This window comes from Emys orbicularis, chromosome 2 (assembly GCF_028017835.1).
Source record: "Emys orbicularis isolate rEmyOrb1 chromosome 2, rEmyOrb1.hap1, whole genome shotgun sequence".
Classification (NCBI taxonomy): Eukaryota; Metazoa; Chordata; order Testudines; family Emydidae; genus Emys; species Emys orbicularis.
This window is the reverse complement of record NC_088684.1, coordinates 235,836,545-235,859,984: the sequence shown is the minus strand read 5'-3', so window position 1 is coordinate 235,859,984 and position 23,440 is coordinate 235,836,545. Positions and strand designations below refer to the sequence as shown.

Here is a 23,440-nt window from a genome sequence, read left to right as displayed (position 1 = left end):
ATTGGGAATTGTTTCAGAATACTTTACTAGATGGCCAGAAAGCCACTATCCTACAATTGAGAAAGAAAGCTGTGCTGGTTAAAAAATTGACCTGGTTTAGAGGAGAAGTGAAGGCAGCTATAAATAGTAATATATAACAAATGGAAGAAAGGGGAAGTCAATAGTAATTAATATAAAACTGAAGCTAGGAATTCTATAAAATTGGTAAGAGAAGCAAAGGGACACAAAGAGAAATCTATCACCAGCAGAGTTAAGGACTATAAGGAATTTTTTAAATGTACATTATGAACAAAGAATCCTAACAATAGTACCGGTCCATTACAAGATGCAAATGGTAGAATTATCAATAATAATAATGCAGAAAAGGTAGAAGTGTTCAATAAATATTTCTGTTCTGGTGGAAAATATGATGTAGTCGTATCATATGAAAATGTTCTTTCCATTCCACTAGTATCTCAGAAGGATGTTAAAGAGCAACTGCTAAAATTAGACATTTATAAATCAGCAGGTCCAGATAATTTGTATGCAAGAGTTTTAAAAGAGCTGGTTGAGAAGCATGGTTTGTTAATGTTAATGAAGAACATTGTTAATATTGATTTTCAATAAGTCTTGGAACAGTGGAGAAGTTCCAGAAGACTGGAGGAAAGCTAATGTTGTACCAATGTTTTAAAAGTCTAAATGGGATGAGTTCGGTAATTATAGGCCTGTCAGTCTGACATCAATCCTGGGCAAAATATCGGAGCAGCTGATATGGGACTTAATTAATCAAAAATTAAAGGAGGGTAATATAATTAATGCCAATCAATATGGGTTTATGGAAAATAGAGCCTTTCAAACTAACTTGATTTTTTATGAGATTACAAGTTTGGTCAATAAAGGTAATAGCATTGACATAATACTTAGACTTCTTGTAAGACATTTGACTTGGTACTGAATGACATTTTGATTAAAAAACTAGAATGATATAAAATTAACACAGCACACATTAAATGAATTAAAAGTTAATTAACTGATAAGTCTCAAAATGTCATTGTAAATGGGAAATCATCTTTGAAAGGATGTTTCTCTTGTGGTCCTCAGGGATTAGTTCTTGGCCCTACACTATTTTAACATTTTTATTAATGAACCGGAAGAAAACATAAAAATCAATTATAAAGTTTGCAGATGACACAAAAATTCAGATTGGTAAATAATGAAGAAAACAGGTCACTGATACAGAGGGATCTGGATTGCTTGGTGAGATGGGCACAAATAAACAATGTGTTTTAATAAACAGTGACCAAGATTTTGGTGTCATAGTGGATAATCAGCTGGACATGAACTCCCAGTACAACACTGGGGCCAGCAAGGCTAATACAATCCTTGGATGTATAACAAGGGAATCTCAAATCTCTGCATTTGGCACTGGTGTAACTACGGCTGAACACTGTCCAGTACTGGTGTCTCCAATTCAAAAAGCATGTTGATAAATAGAATAAGGTTCAGAGAACCATGAGAATAATTATAGGAGTTGAAAATATGCTTTACAGCAGAGGTTTTCAAACTTTTTAGGCTGTATACCACTTTCCAAATAACGTAGTCCTACTGCATACTCCAATCTGAGAGAGTCATAATATACCTATGATTAGATTGCCAAGTCTTACTAAATAGAGTGAGTTGTTCACCATTGCGGGATTTTTCTCATGTACCCCCTGACAAAAGCTCACGTAGCCCTAGGGGTACATGTACCCCAGTTTGAAAACCACTGCCTTATAATGACAGAGTCAAGGAGCTCAATCTATTTAGTTTAACAAAGAGAAGGTTAAGGGGTGACTTGATCACAAAGTACCTACAGGGGGGGAAATATTTGATAATGGATTCTTCAATCTATCAGAGAAAGGTATAACATGATCCAATGACTGGAAGTTGAAGCTAGACAAATTCAGACTGGAAATAAAGTGTAAGAGTGAGGACATTTAAGCACTGGAAAAATGTACCAAAAGTTATGGTTGATTCTCCATCACTGGCATCTTTTAATTCAAGATTGTAGCTTTTCTAAAAGATATGAGTAAGGCTGCAAGTTTGTTATGGAGGTCACGGATTCTGTGACTTTCCAGGACCTCTGAGACTTCTGCAGGGGCCAGCCTGGCTCAGGCAGCCTCTGGGCCAGCCCCACTGACCGTTGCAGGGGCAGTCCCAGACCCCCACCCAGCAGCAGCAAGAGTTTGTGTGTGGGGGGGGGGGAAGGGGGTTCAGGGCTGGGTGTTGGGACACAGGAGGGGGTGAGGGCTCTGGGCAGCCCTTACCTTGGGGGGGTTCCCCAGAAGCTGCAACATGTCCCTCCCTCAGCTCTGCACGCTGCCTCTGCCCACAGGTATTCCCCTGCAGCTCCCACTAGCTGTGGTTCCAGGCCAATAGGAGCTGCGGAGCTAGTGCTTAGTGCAGGGCGCAGAGCTGAGGAAGGGACATGTCACCGCTTCCAGGGAGCCACAAGGAGCCAGGTAGGGAGCCTCCCAGCCCCACCCAACTCCCCCCGTAGCTCCCACTCCACCATCCCCCCAGGCCACCCCAAGATTTAGTCAGGTGTATATAGTACAATTCATGGACAGGTCACGGGCTGTGAATTTTTGTTTTCTGCTTGTGACCGGTCCATGACTTTTATTAAAAATACCCTTGACTAAAACGTAGCCTTAGATATGAGGAATCATTTGAGGGAAGTTCCATTGACTATGTTATACAGGAAGTCAGACTAGATGATCACAATTGTCCCTTCTGGCCTTGGAATCTTACGACATAGGAGGAAGAGCATTTACTTCTCTCCCTATCTTTCTGGAAAGACTGCAACCAAATACAGTGGGTTACGTGTGATCCTGTTTGGGAAACTCTCAGAACAGGGATTTAAATTGAACTAGAGTGTGGACTTTATTTGACCTCCCTGACTGGTATATCTGCTCACCAGCTGAACGCAGCTTTTAACTCAAAAAAGCCCTTTTGAACAGTTAATTTCATGCCCAAAAGAAAGTACATGTCCTTGTTCTTCTAAGCAATGACCTTTTCTTGCTCTGCATATCCATCTCCTAAATGGAAAATACTATATTAACGTAAGTAGAACCTAGAAATAATGTATGCAAGTTCATACTTGACCAATTTAAGGACTGGCCATTGCACAGCACAAAAGGGCCCTTAGAAATTTATTAACTACTCACTTGTAAAAATTAAATTAGTCACGCATTTTATCAGGATGTGGTCTTTAATCCTGGGGGGGGGGGGGGGGGGAACGGACTTATTTCCAACTTTAAAAAAAAAAAAAGACAGCAGCATAGACTTGGAACTAACTCTCCAGTAGAGTAGTTTCAAAACTACTCAAAGCATGATTACATAACCTAGTCTACATTTTAGGAATTTTCAATCACACATAGGATGACCAGACAGCAAGTGTGAAAAAAAATCGGGATGGGGTGGGAGGGGTAATAGGAGCATATATAAGAAAAAGACCCAAAAATCAGGACTGTCCCTATAAAATTGGGACATCTGGGCACCCTAGTCACAAGGAATGTGTAATAGTGTTTTAACTATAATACTGCATTAGAAATATATGTTTTGTGCGCTCATCCAGACCATTGTTTTTACATAAGACATAAAATTTTGTATGTTATACATTTCCACAAAGGTACTCTTCTTATTTTAATATATACTAAGCTTGTACTTGCTGTGACCGAACTTTTACTTAAACATGTATTTTAAACAGTTTTAGTTTACAACATTTTAAATTTAATTGGCTGTAAAGCTAGTAAGGTTTTTGCTGACAAGAGTTGGATAAAGACAAAAAACGAACAAACTTTGTTTTACAGTGAAGTGCAAGGTACTGTACAGATACACTTCAGATCTTTAATTTCATTGGGGGTTTGCAAATAATGGAGAAATTCAAGGAATATCTTATTGGCAAAAAATTGTTAAATAATTCCTAGATTCATTTTTCTAAAAGAGCAATTATTATTTTGTATTTTTAAACTTTCATGGCCCAAATGTTCTGCATATCTATTCACAGTAATGGCAACATAATGCATGGACTAAGTAAGGTAGATTAAATAAGGTCTTATGGTTGGTATGATTAAGAAGCAGTCTTTAGAAAGTTACTTTCTGCAAAGCAGATATGAAAAGTGTTTTTATGTTCCAGCTCAGACTTTAATCCAGATGTATACTGTTCAGCTAACTAGTGGAAACTGTTCCTTAATTTTCACTACATTATATTCACTAACTTCAAGTTTAGACATTATTTACTGCTATAATTCTAGCAAACATATCCAGTATACTTAGGTTTCTTAGAAGACAATACTAGAAAAGACAGCAGTTACAGGTGCTTAAACAACATCCAGCCAACACAGCTTTGAGGAAAATACGAGCTATCAACATAAGGCTCATTGATATCCCACTCACAAAGTCTGAGGACAATTCTCAGAGTGGTAGCCGTGTTAGTCTGTATCAGCAAAAACACCGAAGAGTCCTTGTGGCACTTTAGAGACTAACAAATTTATTTGGGCATAAACTTTTGTGGGCTAAAACCCACTTCATCAGATGCATGGAGTGGAATATACAGTAGGGAGGTATAAATATACATCATATGAAAAGATGGGAGTTGCCCTACCAAGAGTGTGTGTGGTGCGGGGAGGGGGTTAGTGCTAACGAGCCAATTCAATTTAAGTTGGAAGTAGGCAATTCTCAACAGTTGACAAGGAGTGGAAATCACTTTTGTAGTGTTAATGAGGCCAATGTAAACAAGGTGGCCCACTTAAAACAGTTGACAAGAAGGTGTGAGTATTTAGCAAGGGGAAATTAGTTTTTGTAAAAACAAGGAGAAGTACTTGTGGCACCTTAGAGACGAACAAATTGATTTAGTTTCTGTAGTGACCCATTCACTCCCAGGCCTTATTTGATGGTGTCCAGTTTGCAAATTAATTCCACTTCTGCAGTTTCTCGTTGGAGTCTGGTTTTGAAGTTTTTTTTTGTTGAAGAACTTCCACTTTTTAGTCTGTTATTGAATGACAGGGAGATTGAAGTGTTCTTCTACTAAAGTGGTCTCTAAAGTGCCACAAGGACCTCTTGTTTTTGAGGACAATTCTGACACTTACGGCAGGTCTACACTACAGCCGGGATCGACGCTCTGAGATCGATCCACCGGCGGTCGATTTAGCGGGTCTAGTAAAGACCTGCCACATTGACAGCAGATTGCTCTCCAGTCGACCCCTGTATTCTACCCCCAACGAGAAGAGTAAGGTAAATCAACGGGAGATTTTATGTGACCATCGTTTATTAGCACTGTACTGTCTAGGAAGTGGATCTCGTGTGTGACTGGTCCAGGCTGAGATTGATGGAAACAAACAGATTGACAAAGCCAGAAGGGTACCCAGAAGTCACCTACTACAAGACAGACCCAACAAAGAAAGTAACAGAACGCCACTAGCTGTCACCTACAGCCCCCAACTAAAACCTCCCCAGCGCATCATCAAGGATCTGCAACCTATCCTGCAGGACGATCCCTCATTCTCACAGGCCTTGGGAGACAGGCCAGTCCTCGCTTACAGACAGCCCCCACAACCTGAAGCAAATACTCACCAGCAACTACACACCACACACAAAAAACACTAACCCAGGAACCAAACCCTGCAACAAACCCTGGTGCCAACTATGTCCGCATATTTATTCAAGGGACACCATCATAGGACCTAGCCACATCAGCCACACCATCAGGGGCTTGTTCACCTGCACATCTACCAATGTGATATATGCCATCATGTGCCAGCAATGCCCCTCTGCCATGTACGTTGGTCAAACCAGAAAGTCTCTACGCCAAAGAATAAATGGACACAAATCTGACATCAGGAATTAACATTCAAAAACCAGGAGAACACTTCAAAAGTGATTTCCACTCCTTGTCAACTGTTGAGAATTGCCTACTTCCAACTTAAATTGAATTGGCTCATTAGCACTAACCCCTCACTTGGTAAGGCATCTTCCATCTTTTCATATGCTGTGTATTTACACCTTCCTAATGTATGTTCCACTCCATGCATCTGATGAAGTGGGTTTTAGCCCACAAAGTTTATGCCCAAATAAATTTGTTAGTTTCTAAAGTGCCACAAGGACTCTTCGTTGTTTTTGAGGACAATTCTGACACTTAGGGCAGGTCTACACTACAGCCAGGATTGAGGCTCTGAGATCGATCCACCGGCGGTCGATTTAGTGGGTCTAGTGAAAACCTGCCAAATCGACAGCAGATCGCTCTCCAGTCGACCCATGTACTCTACCCCCAACGAGAAGAGTAAGGTAAATCAACGGGAGATTTTCTCCCATCAACCCCCCACGGTAACTCAACCTAAGATACATCAACTCCAGCTACATTATTCAGATAGCTGGAGTTGCGTAGCATAGGTCAATTTACCACGGTAGTATAGACAGCCTTAGATTACAAAAGTAAGGTAATTACAGCTTTACACTTCATAATACTCAAAGGACTAATCTTAAGTGATGGATGGCAGAACAGCCTGTGCTCGGAAGATCACAATAAGCAAGAATTAAGTAGAAAGGTTGAATGATGAAGTGCCTTAGAAGGCAGCAACAGGTTAGAGACATACTAACAGTAAATTAGTTTCTGTTATTTTATAGTGAACTTGTATTCTGAAACTTCAAGACACACCCGGGTGTTAAGGGTAACACCGTAGATTAAAAGGATCAATACACTTGCACTAAAAAGTGTGACCTTCAATTTAAAAATAATTACTTTTTAAACTCAAAAAAGCAAGATTTCCCCCATTATATTAATTAACCTTAAAGGATTAGAGACTATACACATGGATTCAAACTGTATTTATTTAATTTCACCGTAAACCAAATAAATTAGGTCAATATAAATTCCATTTTGTTGTATGTACATCTATGCCATCAGAAAGCTGTTCAGGCCAGCTAGTGTAATGTGATAAAGTGTACTCCTTCCTTAGCCTTGTGAAGGTTCACATCTTCATTTTCTCTGTCCATCAAATGGTTCCTGTACAGTATGACCAATCTTTCATCCCCAAAGTAGACTAAAATAGACAGAAAATTAAAGTTAGATTTGTAATATATATTTTAAAGTAAAAATGAAAGAACATGGGTCTTTCTAAACACAGGACAGGACTTACAACTCTGGCTCAATGCACATTACTACACCTGGGGAAAACTGCACCACTGTGCAATGAAGAATTTTGCAGAAATTCATGTTGTGTATGCAGCATTTCCTTTCCCCCCCACAGAAATGGGCTGCACTGCTGTTGGCCACCACTCTGCAGAGGCCAGCTCGTACACAGAAAACACTGCGAGGGCGAGGGAAGGGAGCTAGAGGGCTCCTGGCAGCTGCAGTTCCCAGCACACCCTGAGGGAAGGAGATGGCAGCATGCAGGAAACTCCACACAAGTCTGGGACGGAGCATCAGGCTGTTTCTCCTAATCCCTGGGCTCTGAGGGGTAGAGGGGGTGCGTGTCTGGGCTGTGGGGTCCACGGCTGGGCTCTGGGAAGAAGGGGGGGAGCGAGTGTCTGGGCTCTGGGGAGGTGGGAGGGGTTGTGGGTATCTGGCCCCCCGGCTGGGCTCAACAGTATCTTAGTATACTATCCCTTTATATTAATCAGTTTCAGTACAGTATTACTAAGTTACTGGCACTGCAACAAAGACATTTGTCAAGATTTTTCACTTCCTTTTATTCAGTACTTAAAAAAAAAAAAAAGCATTGGCATCCTTCCATGAATGTCTTTTTTAATAACCAAAAGAGTTACAGTGAAGCATTTGTCTAATCATCATCAAATCACTTAACTTCTCTGCTCTGCACCTGTTTCCTCATCTATAAAGCAGGTATAGAATGTCCCTATCTCAAAGATGTTGTGAGGCTTACTCTTCTTAAACCGTGTGAAGATCTTCAGATAAAACCCAATATTTACATGTGATGCATTAATATTTCCTCAAAAGACAGTATTTGGAGACCATTAAGGTTGAATTAAGATTAATCAAAGGTAGGAATGAAACAATGTTAACTCTTTCCTCTTGTGTACGTACATTGATACAATCTTTAATTTACATTATCATCTGTTTCTCAAATACAATATATACCTCATATAACTTACAAGATATCCATTAAATGAGGCAGGCACCTTTTCTCATTCCCTGTGTGCTTTATAAACATATTATATTTTTATGTGATCATGTAATTTAATCTACCATAATGCATACTCACATGGGTCTAACCTTAACTTCCATTTCCAGAGTTTTGCATGCTTAACTTGACAAATTAATTCTATTTATGTAGCTTTTTAAATGGAATTTTCTAGATTTTATTTTTTAGAAAGAACCGCTCCCCTCTCAGGTTAACATATTTGCTTGGACAACACTAGAACGCCATTCCAAATGAACAGAGGTGAAAAGAATCCCTCTCAAGGAGCTTTGCAAATATTACCTCATAACACCGAGAGTATACCAGGGAGATCTGACTCAGTCACTACTAAACTTCATTCCTAAGTTAGCGGTGAAGCACAACATTCTTCAGCTGCATAACTATAAGCTTTGCAAAGTACTGTATGTGCGTAAGCCGCTATTTGTCAAAAGGTCATAACTCCATCAATCAAAAACAGTTTTAATTAGACTGTTCAAAGGCACTTCCTAGTAAGGCCTGCCAAATATTAACCATCTCCCAGTCATATCAATTCTAGAGCTGCTTGGATTAAAAAAAGGTAGTGAAAGTGTTATGCCATCTGATCGTTAGAGTGGCTCTCATTTATCCCATTCCAAAAAAGCAGCAAATACTACACATCAATGCACTATTTGTAGTTCTAGTAATAAGACACTTTCACATAAATGATTCTCTCCTAGAGTTTTAATAATATACAATTACCCAGTCTTCTAGTCTTGGTATGTAATAGAGGACTTGGAAAGCTGCTCGTGTAGTTGGCCTATCTATTCAGAAGCATGGGCCAGTTTGCAGTACATGGCACTATCCCCACTCCAGAATGTCTCTGGGTGTGTGGTTTTTTTGTTTGTTTTTTTAAATTTTCAATAGAAAGCAGTGGAGCTGTTCAGAGGGGCAAGAGGAAGAGCTTGCATAAAAAGAATGCATAATAAACACAGGAGCTATGAAAACTCTAAATGAGCAGTAAACTCACAGGCTTAAGAGGGGAAATGTGAAGTGTCCCAAATCACTGTTGTATTAAAAAAAATATATATATTCAGTTGGAGAACTTTGCATGCGTGGAGAGAGACACCTCGCCCACCATTTGCAATGCGCATAGAGAGACACTCTCCCACCATTTGTGGCTGCAGAGGACAAGATTAGGAACTCCTTCCCTCCTTATGAGAAGGAGAGATAAATACCCTCCTATAGCACATCCTGCCTTCACACTGTACAAACTTCATTTCAGACTTGTTGGAGCACAGTGGTGGTGCTTAAATAATTTTCAAGTTCTTTCATGACTTACTAGTTCTCCCTTTCACTATTTTAATGACTAACAAGCTAATTAAAAATTCACTTTTGACAAGAAGCCCATAATGAAGGAAGTTCTCAAACTATGATGACGATGATCAATGAAGATGGCATTTCCTGGCAGTTAATGCCTAGATTGGGGGGGGGGGGGGGGACGGACACATCTGAGCCTAAAGTTTTGTTTTCTTTCCTAGCTTTCTGCATTATTTTTGCATGTGTATTTACAGATGTATACGTACCTCAAAATAGTTGGCTCCGGCATTCCAGGATCTGCACCTCTCTTAAAACCTGAAATAACGAATATATACCTATATCAGTAGCTAACCAAAACAAGGTTGGGGTTCTTTCCCCGCTCTCAAATTAAGTAAATTAAAAAAAGCTGTCAAAAAACAACAATTATATACACAAATCATACTCTAACAAGTATAGAAACCTCACATTCTTCTCAATATTTTAAGATTAGCACATCTTGTTAGCAGTAGTTTAATGGACTGTGTCTTTACTCTAAAATTTCGTAGTGACTAACGTCTATCACCCATGCTAAAGCTACATCTTTTGTTATCTTCTTCAGAAAGCAACGTAACATTTAGAAGAAGACACTCTGATTACTTCTAGCTAGTATAAGCATCCCCCAGCTGTTAATCATAACGTGAATTGTGCAGGGAACAGAATCAATGGGTAAAGTTAATTAAGTGAAACAAGAAAGAAATGGGAAAACCCATTTAAGGTCCCTCTGAAACTCTTTCATTAATAGGTCATGAAACAAGATTTTCCTTTCTTTTAAGCAAACAGGAGGGAACAGAAAATCCACTCAGGAAACTGTAGGTCAAGAAGAGGAAAGTATAAGACAAGTCTATATTTTCTCTCTCGCCTCCTTCCTTCCCCCTCCCCCCCCCCCGTACTTCCAAAAATTTAAAATTTGTATGCACAGGTTTATTCAGTTTTAGCAAGTTACGCAACTCTCCAAATAGCCAATCACATCACATCATATATTTTTCCACAATATTTTTAAACACATTACCTGTGTACTTTAACAAGCGATGTTTATCAGATGCAGGATTTATGTAGCACTTAAAGTATATTTGAATATAAATTAGGGCTGTCAATTAATCACTGTTAACTCACGCGATTAACTGAAAAAAATTAATCGCGATTAATCACACTGTTTTAGAATACCAACTGAAAACACTGGTCTACAATTTGAGAAGTCGTCTGCTTCAGAGATAAAATGTGCTATTTATTATGTATTTTGATGTGCTGAATTCAAATATGACAATTAAAACAACTGATTGACTACTGTTTCTAAGATACTTAAGTTTACATTTTATGTCTATGTATATTATGTAGATAGTACAGTTTTAATCATAAATTGTAAACCTAGGTCTTTTCATGTGTTTATGGTTGCTTTACATGATAATATTTCACCTGTCCTGTTTATGTAACACTTTAAAAATCAGCAAAAGGGTTATATAAATAAAATTTATTGTGAAACAAAAGGCAAAAAACTATTCTGTACATAGTTTAGTCCTATTCAGTGTCTACTCGGCACTTCTTGGCTTGTCTCTTGTATTCATTAAATGGAGCATCTCTTGTCATTGTTCAGCAATAGTCTGCAAGCATTGATGGGCTCCATTTGCCCCGATAGCGTTTCTCCATGGTTGCAATGTCCTGGTGAAATCGCTCGCCGTGCTCGTCGCTCACTGCTCCACAGTTCGGTGGGAAAAAAAAAAAAAAAAAAAAATCTAGATGAGAGTGCAAAAAATGTATCTTTAGTGACATGTTGCAACCAAGGCTTTTGTATGCCTTGAGGAGGTTTTCCATCAACAACCTGTAGTTGTCTGCCTTGTTGTTTCCGAGAAAATTTATTGCCACTAACTGGAAGGCTTTCCATGCCGTCTTTTCCTTGCCACGCAGTGCATGGTCAAATGCATCATCTCGAAGAAGTTCACGAATCTGAGGACCAACAAAGACACCTTCCTTTATCTTAGCTTCACTTAACCTTGGAAATTTTCCACGGAGGTACTTGAAAGCTGCTTGTGTTTTGTCAATGGCCTTGACAAAGTTCTTCATCAGACCCAGCTTGATGTGTAAGGGTGGTAACAAAATCTTCCTTGATTCAACAAGTGGTGGATGCTGAACACTTTTCCTCCCAGGCTCCAATGACTGTCGGAGTGGCCAATCTTTCTGGATGTAGTGGGAATCTCTTGCACGACTATCCCATTCGCAGAGAAAACAGCAGTACGTTGTGTATCCAGTCTGCAGACCAAGCAAGAGAGCAACAACCTTCAAATCGTCACCAAACTGCCACGGATGTTGGTCATAGTTTATGCACCTCAAAAGTTGTTTCATGTTGTCATAGGTTTCCTTCATATGGACTGCATGACCAACTGGAATTGATGCCAAACATTGCCATTATGCAGTAAAACAGCTTTAAGACTCATCTTCGATGAATCAATGAACAGTCTCCACTCATCTGGATCGTGAACGATGTTGAGGGCTGCCATCACACCATCGATGTTGTTGCAGGCTACAAGATCACCTCCCATGAAGAAGAATGGGACAAGATCCTTTTGACGGTCACGGAACATGGAAACCCTAACATCACCTGCCAGGAGATTCCACCGCTGTAGTCTGGAGCCCAACAGCTCCGCCTTACTCTTGGGTAGTTCCAAATCCCTGACAAGGTCATTCAGTTCACCTTGTGTTAGGAGGTGTGGTTCAGAGGAGGAGGATGGGAGAAAATGTGGGTCCTGTGACATTGATGGTTCAGGACCAGAAGTTTCATCCTCTTCCTCGTCTGACTCAAGTGAGAATGATTCCGGGTTCAAAAAAGAACTAGATAAATTCTTGGAGGATAGGTCCATCAAAGGCTATTAGCCAGGATGGGCAGGGATGGTGTCCCTATCCCATTTGCCAGAAGCTGGGAATGGGCGACAAAGGACAGATGACTTAATGATTCTGTTCATTCCCTCTGAAGCACGACTGTTAAAAGACAGGATACTGGGCTAGATGGATCTTTGGTCTGACCCAGAATGGCTGTTCTTATATCAAAACTTCCCAAAGTACATTCAATGAACGAAGAGTAACACACAGAATGCACTGAGGTGTACACAAAAGGAAGTGGTTTCGATCCACTTTAAAATGGATGTATTACCAATTATCTCAAACATAAGCATGTTATAAAACAGATTTTAGATTAACGAGTTGGGATAAATCTGTTTCAATAATTTACTTGCCAAACAAATTGTGACAAGAAGAAATAGATAAAGCTGCTATGGAAATATGGCATGTTGCTTGTCAACATATTGATTCACTGCTTTCTTGACACATTTAATGTATACAACAGTCCAAAGATTTGGGCACTACCATGGGAATTGGGAGCCCTGGGTTCAGTTCCCAGCTCCGTCACAAACTTCCCATGTGATCTCGGGCATGTCACTTAAGCCCAGTCTACATGCGCATTTTACACTGGTATAACTATTTGTTAGAAATGTGATTCTTTTGTAAAATCAATTCTTCTGATACAACTTATGGAGTGGATGCAGCTACACCAATATAGCTTATTCTCCTTCTTGTACAGACGGTATATTGGTGTAGCTAACGCAGTACAACTTGTTTGTGTAGACAAGCAGTAAGGCAGACAAAGACCAATGTTGAGTGATTGAGTAATTTCCTAGGATGGGATTTTCAATGTCAATTCAGGTGATTTACATATAAAATTTTGAATATTAAGTTTTTAAATTTAAATTGATCATAAAGGTGTTTTATCCACAAAATTGTAATAGATTTAACATATGCAATTGTTAAAGAGTACATAGGGGACACAGAAGACCTAATTTTTCCAGTTATTTATTAATTGGAAAACAAAGGCCTTTTAATCAGACTTTCATGCTGCATTTCAATCACAACAACACAAACTCTTTTTTTCTAAGGCTAAGCTCCTTAGGGCAGAGAATTTGCATCATTTGTTTTTAAAGTTTGACCAGCATACTTTGGTGCTATGCAAACAAAGCTCTTGCACTGAGCATCTTTTCTCTATGGCCATGTCTACATGACAGCAACACAGCTATGACACTGCACCCATGTCACCATAGTGTAGACACTTCATATGTTCACAGAAGGGTTTTTTCCATCACCATAGTAGATCTACTGCGTCCAGAGGTGGCAGCTAGGTTGACAGAATAATCCTTCAATCAACCTAGCTACGTCTACAGTGAGGGTTAGGTTGGCCTAACTCAGGGAGTCTAAAACTGGGGGTTGGGACCCCTCAGGGAGTCACGAGATTATTACATGGGGGGGGGGGTCGCAAGCGGTCAGCCTCCACCCCAAAGTGTGCTTTGCCTCCAGCATTTATAACTGTGTTAAATATATCAAAATGTGGTTTTAATTTATATGGAGGGGGGGGTCACACTCAGAAGCTTGCTATGTGAAAGGGGTCACCAGTACAAAAGTTTGAGAACCACTGGCCTAACTACATCGCATAGGGTGCAATATTTTTCAAAGCCAAGAGTGACATAGCTAGGTCGATCTAATTTTTAAGATTAGACCTCAGGACTAAACCTGTAGCTGGCAGCCAGAACCTAAGGCCTTGTCTTCACTAACTAAAACTTAACATGTATAAAAATTACACTCCCCTCCCCAACACGGCCATGGCCTAAAGCAGTGGCTCTCAACCAGGGATACACGTATCCCTGGGGGTACGCAGAAGTCTTCCAGAGGATCATCAACTCATCTAGATATTTGCCTAGTTTTACAACAGGCTACATACAAAGCACTTGCAAAGTCAGTATAAACTAAAATTTTATACAGACAAAATGAGAAAACAAGCAATTTTCCAGTCATTGTGTGATGTGACAACTGTATTTTCATGTCTGGTTTTGTAAGCAAGCAGGTTTTTAAGTGAGGTGAAACTTGGGGGGGGACACAAGACAAATCAGGTACGGTAGTCTGGAAAGGTTCAGAGCCACTGGCCTAAAGGAACAGAGCACAGGTCTAGGTGAAGTCAGATCACTTAAGTGTCAAACTCCACCCTATTGCCTGCAACTATAGGACGAGGCAGTTCTGGAGCACACGGGGCCTTGTCTCCCTCCCCAGCGGCCACTGGAAGGGGCGGGGCTGGACGCTGTCTCGCCGGCAACAGCCCTTGGAAGCGGCGGTTCTGGAGCGGCGAGGCCTGGCCTGTCCCTCCCGCCCAGCGGCCATTGGAAGCGGCGGTTCTGCCCCAGCGGGCTAAAGGCTAAACAGGGCTCCGCGCGCTCAAGAGCCCCCTTTTCCAACGGCCGCTAGAAGGGCGGAGTCAGGCGAGGCCCCCGGCCCGAACGCGCCAGCCCCTCCGCCCAACCGGCAACAACCGCTGCGGGTGCGGGACTGGCCCCCGCGTGACCCAGAATCTCCCGCTGCCCCCCCCACTGGTGAGGGGATCCCCCACGTGCTCCAAACCGCGCCCCAGCTGCGGCGGGGGGCGCAGTGTTCCCTCCCCGGGCCCCACGCGGCCAAGCGGGCCTCGTGACCAGGCAGGCTCCCCGAGCGGGGACAGCGCGGCTCCGCTCCCCTGGCCGGGCACTGACCTAGATAGAGCACGACGGGGATGAAGCCCCAGCGGATCGCGAACTGGCTGCCCTGGAAGAGCTGCTGCAGCCGCTGCTTGGCCTCTTTGCTCAGCTTCGGCATCCCGGCAGCGCGAGAGAGGGAGCAGTACGCGCGGCCTCAGGACTTGTAACTGCGCAGGCGCGGCTCCCGCGGGACCGCCGGGACGTAGCTACCTGCTCAGGCCCCTCCACGTCACACTGCGCGGGGGAGGCGGGGCCGCGCGGACACACTCGTAAGGGGCGTGGCGTTGGGAGCCTGTTGGCGCGCGCGGGATAGAAGAAAGTGTCAGCGTCTCGTTCCCGCCTTAGGCCCTTTACCTGTAGCGGAACAGCTCGGGCTGGACTCCCGGTAGGCTCGTCCCAGTCCCTGGGGCTCGCAGTCGCCCCCTGAACGCGCTGCCGCAAACGCACCCGCGGGCCGCCTCTGCGCAGGCTGGGGCCTCGCTGCAGCTGTGGACGCGAGTCCCGGCCTGGGCCTCGGCTCCAGCGCCCTGGGAGCAATTACTGGCATTGCTTGTTGGGCCCAGCTGTGTTCCTGGAGGTAGAGAGTGGAGCCTGTCCTCCACGTTACCAGCCACAGGCCTTGCAACCCCACGTCTGAGGTACACCTGAATCATGTAAATAGTAAAAGCTGGGCTCTTTTCATTTTCCTTGTGGGCCCTGAGCCTTTAGGCTGCAATCATAGAAACATAGGGCTGCAGGGACCTCCAGAGGTCATTTATTCCAGCCCCCTCATCTGAGGCAGGGCCAAGTACACCTGGCTGATGTTTGTTCAACCTGTTCTTAAAACCTCCAGCGATGGGTGTTGGATTGAAATTCACCACTCAGTAGATGGGTCTAACATCTCTATTAAGGCAAAATATTACCAAACCATATCAGTTACTTACAAGTGGGAAGCACATCAAGACAATCTCACCAGTACCATAGTCCCTTCCAATACTGGACAATTCACAGCTTCATCTTCCCTTTATTGCACAAATTATGTATAATGTTTTGATATCTTTTCTTATACATATGTATTAGGGCATGTCTACACGTGCAGTGGTGTAGAGCCTCTTCACCAGATGCGCTATGCAGACAGGAAAGAGCTCTCCCATTGGCATAATAAAACTACCTCCATGAGTAGCAGAGCTTCTGCTGACATAGTGCTGTTCACACCAGCGCTTATGTCAGAGTAATTCCTGTCACTCCCGGGCGGGGGGGGGGATTCACTCCCCTGAGCAACATAAGTTCTGCTGACATAAACAGTAGTGTAGACAGCTAAAGTCTCTTGTTTTCTTATAAGCTCTCCTCTCCTGTCAGTACAGGCTTTATGCTCACTCAAACCAGTTTCTTCTAGTTTTGTGGTTACTTTATCTTTTCTTTTTTCCCCCCACAGACATGAGGTGGTGGAGGAGTCATTTCTAGGAAGAAATAGCCAAAACAGCAGACGTAGTAGTAATGGAGGACTTTACCTATCCAGACATCTGTTGGAGAAATAATAAGCAAAACACAAAATTTCCAGAAAGTGCTTGGAAAGTATTGGGGACAACTTTTCACCCCAGAAAGTTTAGGAACTAACCAAGGGGATACCCATTTTAAATTTGATTCTGACTAATGGAGAAATTGGTAACATCTGAAGGCAGAAGGAAATCTGGGTGAAAGTGATCGTGAAATGACAGATTTCATGATTCTAAGGAAAGAAAGAAGAACCACAAAATAATTACAGTACACTTCAAAAAAGCAGACTTTAACAAACAGAGAACTGGTAAGTGAGATCCCATGGGAAGAAAAATCTAAGGGAAAACAGAGTTAGAGAGCTGGCAGTTTCTCAAGGAGACAATATTAAAGGGACAACTGCAAACTATCCCAATATGAATGATAGGAAGAACAGTAAAAGGCCAATGTGGCTCCATCAGGAGCTCATTAATGACCTGAAATTCAAAAAGGAATCCTACAAAAAGTGAAAATATGGACAAATTGCTAAGGAGGAGTACAAAAGAATAATCCCGGGGGGGGTGTGAAGAATCAGAAAGGCACTTGGGTTCATAGAATCATAGAAGATTAGGGTTGGAAGAGACCTCAGGAGGTCATCTAGTCCAACCCCCTGCTCAAAGCAGGACCAACCTCAACTAAATCATCCTAGCCAGGTCTTTGTCAAGCCGGGCCTTAAAAACCTCTAAGGATGGAGATTCCACCACCTCCCTAGGTAACCTATTCCAGCGCTTCACCACCCTCCTACTGAAATAGTTTTGAAATAGTTCCATGCCCTTTGGAGGACAGCATTAGAATTCAAAACAACCTTGACAAATTGGAGAATTGGTTTGAATTCAACAAGATGAAATTCAATAAAGACAAATGCAAAGTGCTTCACTTAAGAAGGAAAAATTAAATGCACAACTACAAAATGGGGAATAACAGGCGAAGTGGTAGAACTGCTGAAAAGTATCTGGGGATTATAGGGTATCAAATTGAATATGAGTCAACAATATAATGCAACTGCAAAAAAGGCTCGGATGTTTGAACAGGAGAATTGTGTGTTAGACCCTAGAGATAATTGTCCTGCTGTACTTGGCACTGGTGAGGCCTCAGCTAGAGTCCTGGGTCCAATTATGGACGCCACACTTTAGGAAAGATCTGGACAAATTGGAGAGAATTCAGAGGAGAACAACAAAAATGATAAAAGGTTTAGAAAACCTGGCCTATGAGGAAAGGTTAAAAAAATTGGGCATGTTTAGTGTTCAGAACAGAAGACAGAGCAGAGATCTGATAACAGTCTTCAGATATGTTAAGAGCTGTTATAAAGAACATTGTGATCAGTTATTCTCCATGTCCACTGAATGTAAGACAAAAAGTAATGGGCTTAATCTGCAACAAGGGAGATTTTGTTTAGATATTAGAAAAGACTTTTTAATTATAAGGGTAGTTACATTCTGGAATAAGCTTTCAAGAGAGGTCGTGGAATCCCCATCATTGGAAGTTTTAAAAAACAGGTTGGACAAACACCTGTCAGGTCGAGGTTTACTTAGTCCCTTCAGCCTATGATTACTCTGGATTTTATTACACATGTGCAGTTCTACTTATACTAAGTTATTAGACCATTAGATCAAAGCAAGCTCTGTCAAGCCTGAACACATCTTTGCTTCCAACAATGGGGATTCAACAATCTCCCTTGGAAGTCTACTCCATAGCTTAACTAGCCTTATAGTTAGAAAGATGTTCTTAATGTCTAACCTAAATCTCCCATGCTGCAGAATAAGTCTGTCTTCTTGTCATAATTAACCTTTTTAATGAAGATTGAAGCAATATAAGTATTAAACACCTCAGCTTTCTTGTTGTCATCTATTAGGTCTCTTCCCCTGCTAAATAGTGGGCCTACACTTTCTTTCATCTTTCTCTTGCTCCTAATGTATTCACAAGTCTTCTTCTTATTGTCTTTTATATCCCTTGCTAGGTGTAACTCATTTTCTGCCTTAGCTTTTCTGATTCGGTCCCTACATGCTTGCGCTATTCTTTTCTTTTCTATTCATCCATAGCAACTTGTCTATATTTCCACTTTTTGTAGGATTTCTTTTTGATACCACTGAGAACAAACCCCCCGCCAGACAAGGCTTCCGTCCACTCCCGTCTTGCTGAGCTAGACACACCTGTCGGATACAGCACAGACCAAGAGGTTGGGCCATGCCCCCCTGCAGTTCACAGAAACTAAGATTCACTTAGTCCAGGGGCTTCTCAGTTAACAGGGACTTTCCCCGCACCCAGTATTCAGTCTTTCAAGGGACCCTAAACCCCAAATAAATCTGTTTTACTCTGTATAAAGCTTATACAGCGTAAACTCATAAATTGTCTGCCCTCTATAACACTGATAGAGAGAGATGCACAGCTGTTTGCTCCCCCAGGAATTAATTACTTACCCTGGTTCAATTAATAAGTAAAAGTGATTTTATTAAATATAAAAAGTAGGATTTAATTGGTTCCAAGTAATAACAGACAAAACAAAGTAAGTTACCAAGCAAAATAAAACACACAAGTCTAAGCCTAATACAGTAGGAAACTGAATACAGGTAAATCTCACCCTCAGAGATGTTCCAATAAGCTTCTTTCACAGACTAGACTCCTTCCTAGTCTGGGCCCAATCCTTTTCAGACAAATGTTGTGGTTTATGGCCTGGGTCCAGCAATCACTCACACCCCCGTAGTTATAGTCCTTTGTTCCAGTTTCCTTTAGGCATCTGTAACGGGACAGCGACTCACCCCTGCGGTGCCTCCTGTCAGTTGTCCTGGGAATTAGCTCTTCGACCAGGAGCGCCCTCTGCAGGCCGGTGTCCCGCTTCACACTGGATCCTGAGTCCCTCTTGCACCCTGGTGCCCCTTTCAGACCGGGAGTACCCCACAGCCTCACTGGGTCTCCCCTCCCCAGGGAGCCCCCACCCCCTATCCCCACCTTGCTTCAGTCGTAAGCTACTGCCAGTCACCAACTAGCCCCCACTCCCTGGGGCAGACTGCAGTATAAGCCACTCATCACAGGCAAGGAGGGGTTTGGACCTGCTGCCTCAGCCTAACCTTAGGCTGTCCCCTGCAACTCCAGTACCTATTTGGCCTTATACTAGGCCGCAGCCTGGGGGATTTCCAGGCCAGAGCTCCTCAGCTCCCTTGGCCTTCCACCAGCTCTGCTCCACTCCAAGTACCTTATCTAGCTCCCCAGCAGCCAGGCCCATCTCCCTCCACCGCTACAGGTGACTGTCAACTCCTGGCTTCACTGGCCTTTATAGGGCCAGCTGGACCCTGATTGGGGCGTGGCCCCCAGCTGAGGCTGCTTCCCCCAATCAGCCCAGCTTTTCCCCTGCCACAGCCCTCTCCCAGGGCTGGTTTTAACCCCTCTGGGCAGGAGCGGGGTGACCACCCCGCTACAGCATCTCTTTGGGGTGGAGAGGCCATCTCTTGAGCCAGCTGAAGACAAAATGGAGAGGCTTCCAGAGCCTTTTATATTCTCTCTCTCTTGTGGACAGAAACCCCTTTGTTCTTCTGTGCAAAATCACAGCAACAAGATGGAGTTTGTAGCCACCTGGGCAAGTCACATGTTCATGAATGATCCAGCTTTTTGCAGGCCGACGCCATTGTTTACATGTTAGTTTGAACATTCCCAGGAAAGCTCAGATGTGGATTGGCATCTCCCAAAGTCCATTGTCAGTTAAGTGTTTCTTGATTGGGCACTTACTCAGAATAGTCCTTTCTCAAGAAGCTGACCAAATGCTTCACTGATGCTACTTAGAATCAAACACATTGAGATACAAGTACATAGCCAATATTTAGAATTTCAAATACAAAAATGATACACACATACAGACAGCATAATCATAACCATCAAATAACAACCTTTCCATAGACACCTTACTTGACCTCCTTTGTACAAGATGTGGTGCAACTATAGGACCTTGGTTGCAACAATGATCTATACGGTCACAGTTCATGTCAATAACGTCACAGTCTCCTCTAGTGTCTGCGTGTTTCCTTGACCTACATGATATGGTGATATGTTAAATCCTTTGAGATTACTTCCCCACCCACTGTGTATAAGGATTTCTGGGCCTTTGTTGCTGGGTGTTAACAACCAGGTAGTTAACTGTTTATCTTGTTATACTTATGTTGGGGGTGCTTGTTAAATAAATCTTGTTGTTTGTTTTGTACTTATCCTTGTCTACTGGTTTTCTCTCACTAAATCACACATCCAGTTCCTCCCCCTGTCTGATGAGGAGAAGGGATTTAAACATGGGTTTCTCACCTCCTGGTTGTATGCCCTAACCACTGGGCCGTAGAGTCACTGTCATTCTTTGTATGGCCCAATTCATATTGTGATGGGGCAAGGCCAGATGGCTATAGTAAAGTAGTGAGGAACAGGTATGTTAGCCCCAGGCTAAACAAATCCCTCGTACCATGGTAACCAAATGGCAGTTGCTCCAAGTTAATCAAGAGACCTGGGGCCAATTAAGATCCTTCTAGAAGACAGTGGAGATAGCTAGATTGATTGGGACACCTGAAGCCAATCAAGGACTGGCTGGAACTAGTTAAAAGCCTCCCAGTTAGTCAGTGTGGTGTGGGTGGCAGGAGTTATAGGAGGGAGCTGTGCTGTTGGAGGAATAAAGTAGTATGAATCCGTATCAGGTGCAAGGAAGGAGACCCTGAGATAATTGTGATGAAGATATTGAGTGGGGGCTGCTGTGGGGAAGTAGCCCAGGGAATTGTACATGTCCTATTTCCAAAAAGGCAGCTTCCATAGCTGCTAATTTTAGGGTCTCTGGGCTGGAGCCTGGAGTAGAGTGTGGGCCCGGGCTCCCCCCTCCCCTCCCTGATTAATCACTGATACTGGGAGACAACAGAGACTGTGTGAGGGAGGGTTGTTTCTCCTCACCTCCCTTGCTGACTTATGATGAAAATGGCTCAGTAGGCTGTGACCTAGTTTGAGAGAGAAGGGCTATGTGGAGGGTCACAGTGAGCCTCTGAGGTTAGCAAAATCTGTCAGGAAACGCAGGACCCATGGAGTCAAGGACATAACTTTGTCACAATATTTAATTATTTAATACAAAGTGGAACAGCTTAACAAGAGAGATTGAGCGAGACCCACATCAGAACATCCCATAAACTGGTGGTTAGGGCCCTCATTTGGGATGTGGGGAACCCCTTTGCCTCATCAAGTAGGGGGAGGAACTGAGCCAAGGTCTCCCACATCCCAGGTGAGTACCCTAACCAGTGGACTAAAGGAGGCCTCCCCCACCCGTAGGGCCATTTTGTGTTGAGATAGGCAGACATGTATTCTGTTCTCATAGAGAAAAGCTTAAGCACCTAAACTGTGTGACTCCAGGAGAGGGTTCTTGGCAATGATGGATTAGCCACTGGGCTAATGGGGCCTGTGCTCAGGGGCCCTGGTAAAATGGGCGCCCCCATTCCCTGACCTGCTCTGTCCACCTGGCTCTCCTGCCGGGGGTGGGGGGGGGTGGGCTTTCCCTGCTCCACCCACCCACTTGGCTCTTCTGCTGGGGAGCAGGGTTGGGGTACAGGGGCTTGCCCCGCTCTGCCTGCCTGCCCAGCAGCAGACCGGAGCAAGCCGCCGTGCCCCGACCCCGCTCCCCAGCAGGAGCATCTGGGGGAAGGAACTGCAAGCAGAAGGGGTGGGGAGGGGGCCCCACTTGCTCTGGCCCAGGGCCCCACAAAACCGTAATCCGCCTCTGGCCTGGCTGTGTGTATTGCAAGCAGAGATATGTCTTTCCCTGCAGCCTGGACTTAGGCACTGAACTCCATGAGAGGGATGGAGCTTAAGACCCACCCGTCTTGTTGGCATCTTCCATTAACTAGTTTGGACAACCCACCTAAGGTGCTGGCTTTTGTAGATCCCATTCACAGGTGCCTATCTCTTTCCCCATCCATTGTATAGGGAGAGTAGGCACCTAGTTCAGGCTTTGTGGATCCCAGTGATTTTTAAGGCTCCTAAAAGCTAGACATTCTGAAACTCAGCATCACAATGCCTTTATGGATCCAGCCTTTTTATTTTTTTTAACGAAAGCTGAGAATCTAATGTAGTCACTTGACTCTAGGAGCTGAGACTTTAAGAAAATGCCATATAATGCAAGACTCATAATGAAATTTGAAGAATAGCCATGTCATAGGTCTCAGACCTCATGACAGACTAAGGGTATGTCTACACTACAAAATTAGGTCGAATCTATTTAAGTCAACATTTAGCCTCCGATTTTACAAAGTCGATGCTGCATGTCCCCACTATGCACATTCCATCAGCAGAACGCATCTTCACAACCATGGCTAGCATTGACTCATGAAGCGATGCACTGTGGGCAGCTATCCCACAGTTCCTGCTGCCAATTGGAATTCTGGGTTAGGCTCCTGCGCCTGATGGAACAAAAACATTTTCGCGGGTTGTTTTGGGTACATGTCATCAGTCTCCCATGATGCACTTGCCTCCTCCCTCCCTCTCTCCGTCCCTGAAAGCAATGGCAAACAACCATTTTCATGCCTAAGCCTGGGTTACCCGTGCAAACGCCATAGCATGGCAAGTATGGACCCCACTCAGCTGAACACTGTTGTTGTGAGCGTCGCAAACACCTCACACATTGTCCTGTGGCATTTGCAGAGCCTAGCCAGGAGCCGCTGTGCGGAAGAATGTGATGCCATGCAAATTGCCGTGCTGGAAGCCATGGAATGGAACAATTCACGCATGCTGATGGCGGCAGCCAGGCTTGTTGACATGGTGGAAACTGCTTCTGGGCCCGGGAAACAAGCACAGACTGGTAGGACCGCATAGTTATGCAGGTATGGGATGAGAAACAGTGGCTGCATAACTTTTGAATGTGTAAGGCCACTTTCATGGAACTTTGCGAATTGCTTT

General features: G+C 43.3%; 1 protein-coding gene across 1 annotated transcript; it reads right to left on the bottom strand.

Annotated features, from left to right (window-relative positions):
* Positions 1-6,828: 6,828 nt before the first annotated feature.
* Positions 6,829-15,263, bottom strand: TOMM7 (translocase of outer mitochondrial membrane 7). Its single transcript, XM_065398616.1, has 3 exons — positions 15,044-15,263; positions 9,716-9,764; positions 6,829-7,058 (listed from the first exon to the last, which is right to left on the bottom strand). Exons 1-3 carry the CDS (start codon positions 15,144-15,146, stop codon positions 7,043-7,045), a joined length of 168 nt encoding a protein of 55 aa, XP_065254688.1. The 5' UTR covers positions 15,147-15,263; the 3' UTR covers positions 6,829-7,042.
* Between the last annotated feature and the right edge of the window lie 8,177 nt (positions 15,264-23,440).